Source organism: Rhinatrema bivittatum, chromosome 4 (genome assembly GCF_901001135.1).
Source record: "Rhinatrema bivittatum chromosome 4, aRhiBiv1.1, whole genome shotgun sequence".
Taxonomy (NCBI): Eukaryota; Metazoa; Chordata; class Amphibia; order Gymnophiona; family Rhinatrematidae; genus Rhinatrema; species Rhinatrema bivittatum.
In genome coordinates this window covers 152,991,602-153,006,081 of record NC_042618.1, presented here as the reverse complement: position 1 = coordinate 153,006,081, position 14,480 = coordinate 152,991,602, and the positions used below count along the sequence as shown (strand labels likewise).

The 14,480-nt window shown below is 41.0% G+C and overlaps 1 protein-coding gene across 8 annotated transcripts in view; it reads left to right on the top strand.

The window, feature by feature from the left end:
• The window catches only part of SCFD1 (sec1 family domain containing 1), a 417,399-nt gene that overhangs the window by 332,865 nt on the left and 70,054 nt on the right, over window positions 1–14,480 (top strand). For all 8 annotated transcript variants that reach the window (XM_029599000.1, XM_029598999.1, XM_029599003.1 and 5 more), the window contains one exon: window positions 8,780–8,833. In XM_029599000.1, the coding sequence (XP_029454860.1) occupies window positions 8,780–8,833 (54 nt within the window). The remainder of the gene's footprint in view (window positions 1–8,779; window positions 8,834–14,480) is intronic.

The following is a 14,480-nucleotide window of genomic DNA, read 5'->3' as shown; positions in this document are numbered from 1 at the left end:
TCAATTACCCCAATATTGACTGGGTAAATGTAACATCAAGACTTGCTAGAGACATAAAGTTCCTGGATGTAATAAATGACTGCTTCATGGAGCAATTGGTTCAGGAACCAACAAGAGAGGGAGCTATTTTAGATTTAATTCTTAGTGGAACGCAGGATTTGGTGAGAGAGGTAACAGTGATGGGGCCACTTGGCAACAGTGATCATAACAAGATCAAATTTAAACTAATTACTGGAAGGGGGACAATAAGTAAATCTGCAGCTCTAACACTAAACTTTCAAAAGGGAAACTTTGATAAAATGAGGAAAATAGAAAAAAACTGAAAGATACAGCTGCGAAGGTTAAAAGTGTTCAACAGGCATGGATATTGTTTAAAAATACAATCCTAGAGGTGCAGTCCATATGTATTCCACACATTAAGAAAGGTGGAAGGAAGGCAAAACAATTACCATCATGATTAAAAGGTGAGGTGAAAGAGGCTATTTTAGCCAAAAAACTTCCTTCACAAATTGGAAGAAGGATCCATCTGAAAAAAATAGGATGAAACATAAGCATTGTCAAGTTAAGTGTAAAACATTGATAAGACAGGCGAAGAGAGAATTTGAAATGAAGTTGGCCATAGAGCCAAAAACTCATAATAAAAACTTTTAAAAATATATCCGAAGCAAGAAACCTGTGAGGGAGTCGGTTGGACTATTAGATGAATGAGGGGTTAAAGGGGCTCTTAGGGAAGATAAGGCCATTGCAGAAAGACTAAATGAATTCTTTGCTTCCATATTTACTAATGAGGATGTTGGGGAGATACCAGTTCTGGAGATGGTTTTCAGGAGTGATGAGTCAGACAAACTGAAAGAAATCACTGTGAACCTCGAAGATGTAGTAGGCCAGATTGACAAACTAAAGAGTAGCAAATCACCTGGACTGGATGGTATGCATCCTAGGGTACTGAAGGAACTCAAAAATCAAATTTCTGATCTATTAGTTAAAATTTGTAACCTATCATTAAAATCATCCACTGTACCTGAAGACTGGAGGGTGGCCAATGTAACCCCAATATTTAAAAAAGACTCCAGGGGCAATCCGGGTAACTATAGACCAGTGAGCCTGACTTCAGTGCCGGGAGAAATAGTGGAAACTATTCTCAAGATCAAAATCGTAGAGCATATAGAAAGACATGGTTTAATGGAAAACAGTCAACATGGATTTACCCAAGGGAAGTCTTGACTAACTAATCTGCTTCATTTTTTTGAAGGGGTTAATAAACATGTGGATAAAGGTCAACTAGTAGTTTCAGAAGGCGTTTGACAAAGTCCCTTATGAGAGGCTTCTAAGAAAACTAAAAAGTCATGAGATAGGAGGCGATGTCCTTTCGTGGATTACAAACTGGTTAAAAGACAGGAAACAGAGAGTAGGATAAAATGGTCAATTTTCTCAGTGGAAAAGGGTAAACAGTGGAGTGCCTCAGGGATCTGTACTTGGACCCGTGCATTTCGATATATATATAAATGATCTAGAAAGGAACACGAGTGAGGTTATCAAATTTGCGGATGATACAAAATTATTCAGAGTAGTTAAATCACAAGCGAATTGTGATACATTACAGGAGGACCTTGCAAGACTGGAAGATTGGGCATCCAAATGGCAGATGAAATTTAATGTGGACAAAGGTAAGGTGTTGCATATAGGGAAAAATAACCCTTGCTGTAGTTACACAATGTTAGGTTCCATATTAGGAGCTACCACCCAGGAAAAAGATGTAGGCATCATAGTGGATAATATTTTAAAATCGTCGGCTCAGTGTGCTACATCAGTCAAAAAAGCAAACAGAATATTAAGAATTATTAGGAAGGGAATGGTTAATAAAACGGAAAATGTCATAATGTCTCTATCGCTCCATGGTGAGACCGCACCTTGAATTCTGTGTACAATTCTGGTCGCCGCATCTCAAAAAAGATATAGTTGTGATGGAGAAGGTACAGAGAAGGGCAACCAAAATGATAAAGGGGATGGAACAGCTCCCCTATGAGGAAAGGCTGAAGAGGTTAGGGCTGTTCAGCTTGGAGAAGAGACGGCTGAGGGGGGATATGATAGAGGTCTTTAAGATCATGAGAGGTCTTGAACAAGTAGAAGTGAATCAGTTATTTGCACTTTTGAATAATAGAAGGACCATGGGGCATTCCATGAAGTTAGCAAGTAGCACATTTAAGACAAATCGGAGAAAATTCTTTTTCATTCAATGCACAATAAAGCTCTGGAATTTGTTGCCAGAGTATGTTGTTAGTGCAGTTAGTGTAGCTGGGTTCAGAAAAGGTTTGGATAAGTTCTTGGAGGAGAAGTCCATTAACTGCTATTAATCAAGTTTACTTAGGGAATAGCCACTGCTATTAATTGCATCAGTAGCATGGGATCTTCTTAGGGTTTGGGTAATTGCCAGTTTCTTGTGGCCTGGTTTGGCCTCTGTTGGAAACAGAATGCTGGACTTGATGGACCCTTGCTCTGGACCAGCATGGCAATTTCTTATGTTCTTATGAAGTGCTGTATGGAAGTGCTCGCCTGCCCTGTTATTGGATCCAGAGTCAAACTTGCCAGGGTCTTCCCAAGGAACTAGACAAGTCCTCTGCCTTCCTTCAGAGGCAAGACCCACAGCTGCTTCAGAGACAGAGGCTGCATTCAGCAAAGACAGTCACCTCCCTCACAGTTCAGAGACCAGGGATCTTCAAAGTATTGAGAAGGGGTTAATTCCTGGCATATTGTCTATGGGCTAACAAGTTAGGAGTGTTTTAAAGTATGAGCAATTTGCAGCCAAGGTGATATGTTATATGTCTTATTTATTCATATCTGCTAAGCTAATTATCAGAAGTATTCTATGCTAAGGGTTTATTATAAGTTTCTTGCCTAGCATAAGATGTTATTTTGTTCTAAGTGGTAAATCTGAAATGTCTGGAAATAAACAGTCTGATTCTGAGGTGTCCTTTCTTAGACTTTTCGGATTGCATATAAGGTAATAAGTGGTAAGTTTCCATAGCACGGCCGGTATCTCCTGGAGAGGGGAAGCAGGCAGTCTCCTCCTGGCTATATATACCCTTATATTGCCTACAGAGTTAAAGAAAAAGCATTGCTTTATCAGGATGCCTTCCTAGCTACAGATCAGAATATCTTCCAGCTGTCATAAGTACAAGCTTGACCATCTACACTTCTCTAGCTCCAGTTTGCATGACTCCTGGCTCTTACTATCATCCAGTGAGCTCTGGATACAGCAAATACCAACTGTCAGTCATACAAATTTGACTATATCATTTAAAGACTCAGCTGACTGACAGTTGGTATTTGCTGTATCCAGAGCTCACTGGATGGCAGTCCAATCAAGGTTTTTCCTGAGAGGATTACTGGTAGACCTCATCAGGATCGGGAAGATAACATATTTAGTTATCTTTGCAAAATAAGCCCCCTCCAGGAGAAAGAAAATGAAAGGAGAACAAAGAGGTAGGTACCAACAGGAAATTAATTATGGTGGCCTCCTTGGTACCTTCCTCTCAGTAGAAAATTGAGGGAAAGTGCTGTTGAACAAGCTAACTTATATTGCTGAATTAAATGGGCATGTCTGATGAGGGACCCCAACCTACTTAGCCTTCCTAGATGTAGACATCTAGTGAGAATTTTTATTAGAATGGGTATTTAATTAATAAAATTGTAAGAAATGGCAGCCATTATGTATTGTAACACAGCATTCATATTTGTTTGAAGAGGAGAGACGTGTGGACTGAGCATGGTTGGTGCTTCTTTAAAGTTTTCCAAATATGCTTCCTGGCTTGTTCTCCTATTTGTGTTGGCTATTATCACCAAGGAAATTTATACATACATCTGAACATCAAATACTTCAGTTGGCTAGAGTAGTTTCCTGAATCCATAAGCAGTTTGGTACAGAAGCAACTCAACAGTAAACATTTTATCTAAACTGTTGACCCATTCAGAGTGTGCTGTCTTTGCACGGTTGAACTTGGTTGCTAAAGATAATTGATTGAAAAGGAGTTCTCACCAGTTAATCTGTTTATCGGGTGTTGGTTATAGGAGGAATGGCTACAGATCTAGAAATATGAGAAATTGGCAGCCTAGCAGGTATGTAGAAAGGTACTGTCTGCAGTTAAAATTCTTAATGCGAGATGCAGCTGCAGATTTGCTTTAACAAAGTTTGCACTTTATTGTATACACACAACTTAGAAATAGTGAAGTGTTATTGTAGGCAAAACAAACACCTCTAAGAAAAAGTTTCTGAATTTCCAAAGGTAAACTAGCCGTAGTTTTCCTTTGCAAATGCTACAAGTTATTCATGTCCTAAAATGTGTGCTTAATTTCTAGTATTACAGGCTATTAAAATTTCCCCATATGCATGGACAAATATATTCTTTTTTTTTTTTTTATATTTAATCCACAATTTTATATATGGTTGCTTTAGATTGAAAATTAGTTTTTGTCTGTTGGAGGAGTGTTCCCCCAGGCTCTGTTTTTATCTTTGTATTCCCCGGGCTCTGTTTTTATCTCTGTGTTCATCTGTGGCAGTAGTGATACTGTGCACTGCTCAAAGCTAAATAATTAGCCTTCTTTGTTCTTATAAGGGGGAAAATGGAGGAAAGACCATCTAGAAACAGGGTAGCATGATTACAGTTTATGTAATCTGCCCATCCACAAGAAAAGATGAATGTGTGCTGCAAGAAATAGTCGATTGGTCTGGTAAACTCCAGTAGCAACCAAGTATTATTCTTGAAATATAACTTTTATTTTTGAAGTCTGATGAGTGTAATCCACTACCCTATGTAAACGTATTTCTTCAACCAAAATTTGTTTGACTTCAGCCGCTTTTCAGCATGAATGTTTAACCATGATAATTGCTCAATTTTTCCTTCTGATGCAGCTTCAGAAAGAACACGGACCCATGTCGAGGGACAGAGCTGTATTCTAACCTTCATTTTGGACTTGATGTGTATTCAGTGTGATTTGGATTAAACTTCAAAAATAAGTTATCTCAAGAATATTACTTAGTCGCTATTGAAGTTTATCAAACCAATTGACTTATTTCCCGCAGCACCCATTAGCCTTTTCTGAAGACATTTGTGTGCCTTGTGCTTCGTTCCACAATTTTTGAGGTGTCTGCCCTTCCACACCAAATATTAATCTTTACAGTCCCTACCATTCCCTCAGAGATCCTCTGTTTATGCCATGTTTTCAGATACTGTACTTGTCTCTACCACTTCCCAAGGGAGGCTGTTCCATGCATCCACTACTCTTTCTGAAAAGAAATATTTTCTTAGTTACTCCAGAGTCTGCCCCTTGTTCTAGAGCCTATTTTCCTTTGACAGAGGCCTACCTCCTGTGTATGGAAACCTTGGAGGTATTTAAATGTGTCTAATATATCTCCTCTATCCTGCCTTTCCTCTAGGGTATATATGTTTAGATCTTTAAGTCTGACCACTGACCATTTTAGTAGCCACCCTGTGGACCGACTCCAACCAGTTTATATCTTTTTGAAGGTACAATCTCCAGAACTATATACAGTACTCCAAATGAGATCTCACCATGGATCTATACAGAGGCAATATCACCTCTTTTATTTTCTGTTGCCCATTCCTCTTCCTATGCATTTAAGCATCTGGTTTTTTGTTGTCCCCTCCACTTATTTGGCCACTTTAAGATTATCACCTCCAGATTCCATGCTTGCTTTGCACTTAGAAGAATTTCACCCTCTATATTATACCATTCCCTTGGGTTTTTGCAACCCATATGCATGACTTTATTTTTTAGGATTAAATCTTAGCAGCCAGACTCTAGACAATTTCTTGAGCTTCGCTAGATTCCTCCTTGTGTCTTTCATACTCCATTTACCACTACCCTTTGTTGCCTCCTATTCAACCAGTTTCTAACCCAGTCAGTCACTTTAGGATGCATGCCAAGAGCACTTAATATTTTTATAAATCTCCATTGCTGAACCATGCCAAAGGCCTTTCTGAAATCCAAGTACACTACATCTAGCACTATCCCTTAGTGACCCAATCAAAGAAATTGATCAGATTTGTCTGACAAGACCTACCTCTGGTAAAACCATGCTGCCTCATCTTGTTATCAATTGGATTCCAAAAACTGCATTATCCTCTGTTTTAGTAGCATTTACTTTAATTTGCTCACCTCAGAGGTCAGACTAACTGTTGCGGTCTCTACTGCTTCCCTCCGCTCTGGGCTCAAACCAGCCTACCTCCGTTTCAGGAATCGCCGCATTCCGCCTGCTCTGGACCCCGGGGGCTTCTCTCACTCCACGTGGCGGCCGCCATTACGTGCCTGCTTCTCGTCAGTCTCGCGCGCGAGGACGCCCATCTTGAGCGCTCAACCCCCGGAAGCCTGGCCCCGCCCGTGCTGCTGACGTCACGCCCGGGCCCCGATATAACCGGCGTCCAAACTCTCTCTCATCATCTTGCAACGAGGTTCACAACTCCATAGTTGTTCTTAGTTGCGTTCCTGGTGATCTCCACGTTTCCTGCTTCTGACCACGGTTTGCCTCTGACTCCGCTTCAGCCTGCTGCCTGCTTCTGACCACGGTTTGCCTCTGACTCCGCTTCAGCCTGCTGCCTGCCTCTGACTCCGGTTTGCCTCTGACTCCGCTTCTGCCTGCCGCCTGCCTCTGACTCCGGTTTGCCTCTGACTCCGCTTCAGCCTGCTGCCTGCCTCTGACTCTGCTTCTGCCTGCTGCCTGCTTCAGCCTCCAGTTCGCTATCGACTCCGCTTCAGTCTACAGCCTGCTTCAGCCTACAGCCTGCTTCAGCCCCGGTTTGCTACAGACTCCGCTGCCGCCCGCTGCCCTGCCTTCAGCCGGCCCTCGGCCCTGTACAGCCGGTCTCCTGCTTCCCAGGTACCTTGGACTTCCTATCCTTCCTGTTTGCTCTGGTCCCGGTCTAGCCTATCTCAAGCCCCTGGACTTTCAGCCTCTGTTCCTAGCCCCGAGGTCCCAGTGCCCTATGGGCTCCTCCTGGGGGGTTCCTGGTTCCCGGGTGAACACCACCTGCCTGTAGCTCCGCCTCCTGGCCTACCCTGTCACCCTAGGTAGGCCAGCCCAAGGGTCCACTATCTCGCCAGCAGTCTCCAACTGCAACACTAACTCCTTACTTCACTTTTGTGAAGAGGAATCACATCCACCTGTCTCCAGTCCTCCAGAACTACTGCTGACTCTAAAGAAGCATTGAAAATGTCAGCCAGTAGAGCTGCAGAATTTCTCTTAATACCCTTGGATGTATCCCATCTGCCTGCATCACTTTATCTACTTTGTTTAGCTAGTTCCTCATGAACTTACTTTTCTAAAAATCCACTGAGGTTTCCTTCACTTCCTGTCCTACATCTGTTTGTTTTATGTGCTCCTGTTCCTGGCCCTTTCACACTGAACAGAAATATTTGTTAATCAATTTCACTTTTTCTTGTCAACATCTGCATATTCCATGCCTTCACCTCTGAGCCTCATAGTGCCATTTTTGTACTTCTTCCTATCACAAATCGAAATTTAGAAAAATGTCTTGTTCCTTCCCCTCTTCTGTTTTACTTTATCTGCTGTTTTTTCTTCCATTTATATCTTTGCATTCCTATGTTCCCAGTTTTTCCAGATATTGTTGCCTGTCTTCCTTTTTCTGCAGTCTTTTATAGTTTATGAACAATAGCCTTTTTTCCTTTACCATTTCAGCTACTTCTTTATAAATCCATAGCAGCCTCTTTTTCCTCTTTTCTTTATTTACTTTCCTAACAAAAAGGTTAGCTGTTCTTACAATATTGCCTTTCAGTTTTGTGCACTGCTCTTCTGCTTCCCCTAGATTTTTCCATCCAGCTAATGACTCCTTGAGATATTCCTCCATTTTAATAACATTAGTTCTCCTAAAGTCTAGGATCCTTGGCTTTGAATGAATCTTCATTGCCTGCACTCTAATACTGAACCACACCATCCGATGATCACTATATCCCAGATGATCATTCACTACAACTTCAAAAACACTCCCCATTGGTAAGCACCAGGTCCAGTGTTGCCCCCATCCCATATGAATTCCATCACTCTTCTACCCACCTCCAGTTGTAAACATTTCTCACAGTATTGAATAAAAAGCAATTGATTGATTATTAGTGGAGTTAATTGGAAACAGACAAGAATTACAGTAGCCTTATGTCAAGACAGTTCTTTGGAGAGTAGCCATTTAGTTGTATATAAGAAAGCAGTGTGTCAGGTTCCGCTCAGGCAACCTCGAGTTCCAGGATTATGGGGCACTGACCTCCCCTAAGCTGTGGAGTCTGCAGGTTTCAGAGCTAGCCCAGGACTGGTCTGGCAGTACCAAGCAGTAGTAGGCAAATCTGGTAATAAATCCAGTCTGAGTATTAGCAAACAAATCCACTTACTCTGGTTTAAGAGTAGAATACCACCATGTCTTGGTGCAAGGGTAGTCTTGTTTCAGGTGTGGGGTCAGGTAACCTTCCAAGCTGCCAGGTACAGCTTCCTTGTTTCCAGCAATCCTTTTGCAAGACCGAAAGCCCAATTAATTTTCTCAGGGGTGTGGTTATCAGCCTTGGCATCAAGGTCATTCTATTCTGCACCTCAGCTATCTCTGTGCTTTAGACAAGTGGCCAGAGCACTGGTCTGTTTCCCCAACCAGTTCCCAGTTCAAATTTTACCTAATGCCAGTCCTGACAAGGTGTTGCTTTTTCTTGATACCAGATAATTTCATGTTAATCTAAAACATTTATAATCTTATCTTCTCTACAGAATCTTCCAGTTACTCGTATCTTGGATAATCTTATGGAGATGAAATCCAACCCAGTGAGTATAAGAATATTTAAGCAGCATTTAGTGTTCTTGTATATTTCTGTATTATTAAACAAAATGTTGAGACAAGATACAAATTTGTGGTGAAAGCGAGGAGGCTGATGGCATCTTACAGAATAACATTTATTGAGACAAACTTTTGAAGATGAGTTAACTCCTGACATCAAAAGCTTATGCTATTACAGACAAACATGGCTATCCTTTTGGCAGGTTATAGTTAAGAGTTCCAACTTTTCGTGAAGTTAAACAGTAAGAGCTTGCAGGCTTGTCCAAGATTATTGTTGTGATTACTACTGTATATGTATTTTTATATTCACATTTTTCTGATGAGTAACCAGCTATGGTTTATAAAGAACATAATACCTTTTTAAATAAGATTTTTTTTTTACCATTATCGTAAAAGCTCTGCCTTTTTTCTTTTTTGTTAATAATATGCATTTATAATCATCTTTAATTCAAACAAAACAATTTCATTTTCTATCCTAACACTACCAAAATACATATACTGGTAATTTTTTATTTTATTTTTTATTTTATTCTGCTTATATTGTTTTTTTTATTGTGTTGAGTAATTAATATTATCAATAACTAGTACTGACTTAACTTAGGCTTCTATCATAATGTAATCTGAATCTAGGAAATCTATAATTTATGCATAAATGTTTAATATTTGTTTTTATTATATTATTTTTGAATTTTTTTTGGTTTGATTTTTTTAGGATGATCTCAATATGTAATGTTTTTATATTATATTTGTTTATTATATTGGTAATTTTCTCTTTGTGTTTTGTCTGTTGTATATGCGGTACCTCATCTAAAATGTCTAGGTGATTGGGCTAGAAATCAAATTTTAAAACTAAATTAATTCTCTTGTTAATTTAACAATTCAACAAATATTTCCAGCTTTAAGAATAAAATGTATTTACAATATATGCTATAACAATGCTTTTAAGGAGTCATGCTAAATAATTTGAGTATGAAAACTTCACACCTTGGTTGCATGTGTTTTAAGTTAAATACTTGTATGTCAAATGCAACGTTGTAGTTAAACAAGAAAAGATATGTTGCATACATATTGCAATTTTCAACCACAGTTTGACATTTCAGCAATATGCAGTTTTTAAAAGCTTCCATTCTGCAGGATTATACACACCTAGTTCAAAATCAAAAGTACTTTAGTTTTTCATTTTTCTCACTTGTTGCATAAATACCCAGATCACAAAATTCAGTAAGCAAATGGCTATTTTCTTTTAGAGTGAAAATAAATTAAATTATATTTGCTTGTGATATGGATATAAAGAGATCCATAGGGAATGGAGCGGGCAGCAGCAAGTTACTTGGGTAAATGTACCCAAGTAACTTTAATTGGGGTATTCAGCAGGAAATATAACCTGCCAAATATACCCAGTTAGGTTTAAAGTTAACCGGGTAAATGTACCCAGGTTATTTTAGACCTACTCTGCACCACACCAAATATAGCTGATTAACGTTATCCAGGTAGCATTGAATAGTGACATTACCTAGTTAAATTGAAACTCCACTCCAGGAATACCTCTTCTTTTCCCTCCAAGGACAAGCACATGGGTGACATTAGATGAAGCCTTGCATGGAAATTTGATATCAAAACATCTAGAAGCTTTGAGCATACCCCGATGAGCATGTGTATCCCTGTTTGCACCTCGATATCCCATGTAGGGCTCCTCAGTCTCATCTTTTCCATGGAGTCTGCATGTTGCAGTTCATCTCTGTATAACCGTGAAAGATCTTGGAGCTGTAGTCCTCTAGGTAGGTTTTATTGTATGGATATGTTCCCATATTTTGTAGCATCAAGAGACCCAGGAGCTGCACCAAGCATCAACAATGGGGTAGTGTCAATTCCCCTGCTCCCTCATTTCCAAGCACCAGGAAGAAATAAGAAGCATCAACATTGGGTCTATACACAATGCCAGAAGAGCAGGTTTTCTGGAGGCAGCCATGAATGCTCCCCTGCCCACAAGCGTTCCTGTGGGGAGAAGAGCTTTCTCATCTCAATTCCAGGAATCGCATCAGTCTCCAAAGGCCCAAGTGATCGATTCACCTCTAGTGCCCATGAAGACATGGCCTTCCCTCCTGCCTCCCGGTCTGTGCTGGGGTTTTCCCTTTCTGCACTGCATCAAATCCACTTACAAGAGTGACTACAAGTTTAGAACCCACTCTTATACCCTGGGTGCTCTTAGGAGGAAGGTGAATGAAGGGGCTCAATGTTTCTATAGCTTCCTGTCAACCCTTCAGATGTCAGTACATCTGTATAGTTACTAGTGTTGATGTGCTGTAGTATTAAATTGGTACTGTCTGCTCGACCTATGAGGATTTAAATACCATGATACAGAGAGAGTCTCTTTGGCATTAGGGTTAAAGAAGCAGTAGTTCATTGATAAAGCACCCTCCACTGCTGCTCCAGCCAATCACCCACAGCAAAATGGCTCATGAGGGCATGCTTTTTGTTTCCCCTCCATCCCAGGTAGCAGAGGACCCAAAAGCCACAACCCACAGCTCAGCCAAGACCTGTTGTGGGGCTTTGGATCAGGGAGAGCTAGCCCAGATTCCATTGTTTGTATGGGGAAAACTTCACAAGCATAGGGAAAGCTGAGGTGTTCAGTAAGTCATTATCTCTGATTGATGTTGGGCAATCAGGTTCTCAGCATAATCATGAGGAGAGTACACCAATTCAATGGTACTCCAAATCAACCTCTGAGAAGCACTTTAGCAGCCTCTCATCATCAAGACTTACTACAAGAAGAGCTTTTCTTCCTCTTAGAGGCCCTTGGGGTCGAACCTAGTTTACCAAGGTTAAGAGAGTGGGATTCTTCTCCAGGTATTCCTGATCCTCATGCATAAGGGGGCACTCTGTTCCATCCTTGACTGCAGAGTGTAGATATAAAATAAGAGAAAGCGCATAAGTGTTTCCCTTGGTAACTTTTCTAGGAAAAGGGCATGTGGAAGGGGGTGCTGGCTGTGCTTTCTAAATTTAAGGGATATTTACACCCTCATAGAGATTTTCCAGTTCATGGGAAGTACAGTATCGCAGATTCACAGTAGGAAAACACACCTCAATATCATGTCTGAACCATTATGAAGAGAATAAGCTAAAAAGAAGGGCAGTTGTGAGGTGATGAAGCCTGGCAGCATTTTGCCCAATATACCAATTCTTTAAGTTTATTCTGTTTTAACTATTTTTCTCTGTACTTTTTTCACCACCTTTAAGTGATAGATGGACATTCTAACACTTGCATAACATATCTGTAATGAGACTAATTCAATATTTTGATGCCACTATCAGCAGACCTATAGTCATTGTTGTTTTTGGTCTAACCAAAGTGGTGGTTTGTTTGTTATATCTTCCAAATGGATAGATTTGGCAAATGGTATGAATAGAATTTAATAATTTGGACTATATAGAAGACTAGTAGAAACTGTCGGAAAAAGAACCTATAGAGGAGCCCCATTTTGCAGAACTAACATTCCTTGGATAGAAAAAGAAACATGATTTGTTGTTGAGGTGCTACATCTCATACTGGAACAGACATCCGTTCTAACTGGCAATTAGAAGGCTGATGTAAACATTTTTTATTTAATGCAGTTCAATAGATAAATTGTAAGCCCTTTGGGAGTAGACATTCCCTCAGATTATACCAGTATGACATGTTAATCACGAATTAAGCAGGGTAATTTTCAAAAGCATTTCCATCAGTTTTTACCTGAAGAAATGCCGATATTTTAAATTGCCCGCCCAATTTGAGAACATAAGAACATGCTATACTGGGTCAGACCCAAGGGTCCATCAAGCCCAGCATCCTGTTTTCAACAGTGGCCAATCCAGGCCATAAGAACCTGGCAAGTACCCAAAAACTAAGTCTATTCCATGTTACCGTTGCTAGTAGGGTAGGGTAAACTTGTGCGCCCAAGTCATTTTCATGTGTAAGTTTACCTGGACTGAGTAGAGATGTTCTTGAGGACAGAGTTGGAGAGGGGTTTGGACTTAAGCACATACTTTTTATTTTTAAATGTATAAGGAGACTTTTCAAAGAGGTTCCTTTCATAAAAATAGCATTTACATGCATATGAGCTATTTTCTAGTTCAGCTTTATATTTTTTGAGATGCAGTGACCAAAATTACACACAATATGTCACCACAGAGTGATATAAAGGCATTATGACATCCTTTGTTTTATTCTCCATTCCTTTCCTAATAATTCCTAGCAGTGTATTTGCATTCTTGGCCACTGCGCACACTGAGCAGAGGATTTCAACATATTATCCACAATGATGCCTAGATCCTTTTCCTGGGTGGTGACTCCCAATGTGAAACCTTGCAATTGTGTAGCTATAATTTGAGTTGCTGTTCCCTACATACATCATTTTGCGCTTGTCCAAATGACAGATGACATTTAATGCTGACAAATGCTAAGTGATGTACATAGTGAAGAGCAACCCAAATTATAGCTACATTCACGTTTTCTGTTGTGCCTGCATTTCTTCCTTCTGACTGAGGGTTTTGCTGTAGTCTAGATAGGTATATTATATATAGAAACATAGAAATGACAGCAGAAGAAGACCAAACGGCCCATCCAGTATGCCCAGCAAGCTACGCACTTTATCCATTTTTTTTTATCTCCCCCCCCCCCTTTTTTTTTCTCCCTCCCACCCGTCACTATTGGCTTCCAGCACCCTCCGGCCCCAATTCCCTTCCACCCCTCCACCAATGCAGAGAGCAGCGCCGTATCCGCATCCCAGTGAACATCCAGCTCAATCAGGGGTAGCAACCACCGCAACAAGCGGCCACACCCCTGCCCCATACTCTTACCCACCTCTGTTTTGTTTGTTTGTTTGTTTGGGTTGTTTTTTTTTTTGTTTTGTTTTTTTGGAGATGGCAGCCCTCCATCCTTCCACTCCGTGAAGGTGGAACACAAACCACTGGCCACTGGCATCCCGCTCCGTGAATGCCTCTGTGGCTACTGCCGCTCCGTGCAGTGTTTTGCTGCCTGAAGGTGGAACACCAACTACTGGCCACAGGCATCCCGCTCCGTGAATGCCTCTGTGGCTACTGCCGCTCCGTGCAGTGTTTTGCTGCCTGAAGGTGGAACACCAACTACTGGCCACTGGCATCCCGCTCCGTGAATGCCTATGTGGCTACTGCCGCTCCGTGCAGTGTTTTGCTGCCTGAAGGTGGAACACCAACTACTGGCCACAGGAATCCCGCTCCGTGAATGCCTCTGTGGCTACTGCCGCTCCGTGCAGTGTTTTGCTGCCTGAAGGTGGAACACCAACTACTGGCCACTGGCATCCCGCTCCGTGAATGCCTCTGTGGCTACTGCCGCTCCGTGCAGTGTTTTACCGCCTCTATATTTACGCCCACTAGACTTGATGGATCCACAGTGTTTATCCCACGCCCCTTTGAAGTCTTTCACAGTTTTAGACTTCACCACTTCCTCCGGAAGGGCATTCCAGGCATCCACCACCCTTTCCGTGAAGAAATACTTCCTGACATTGGTTCTTAGTCTTCCTCCCTGGAGCCTCAGCTCGTGACCTCTGGTTCTGCTGATTTTTTTCCGACGGAAAAGGTTTGTCGTTGTCTTTGGATCATTAAAGTTTTTCAAGTATC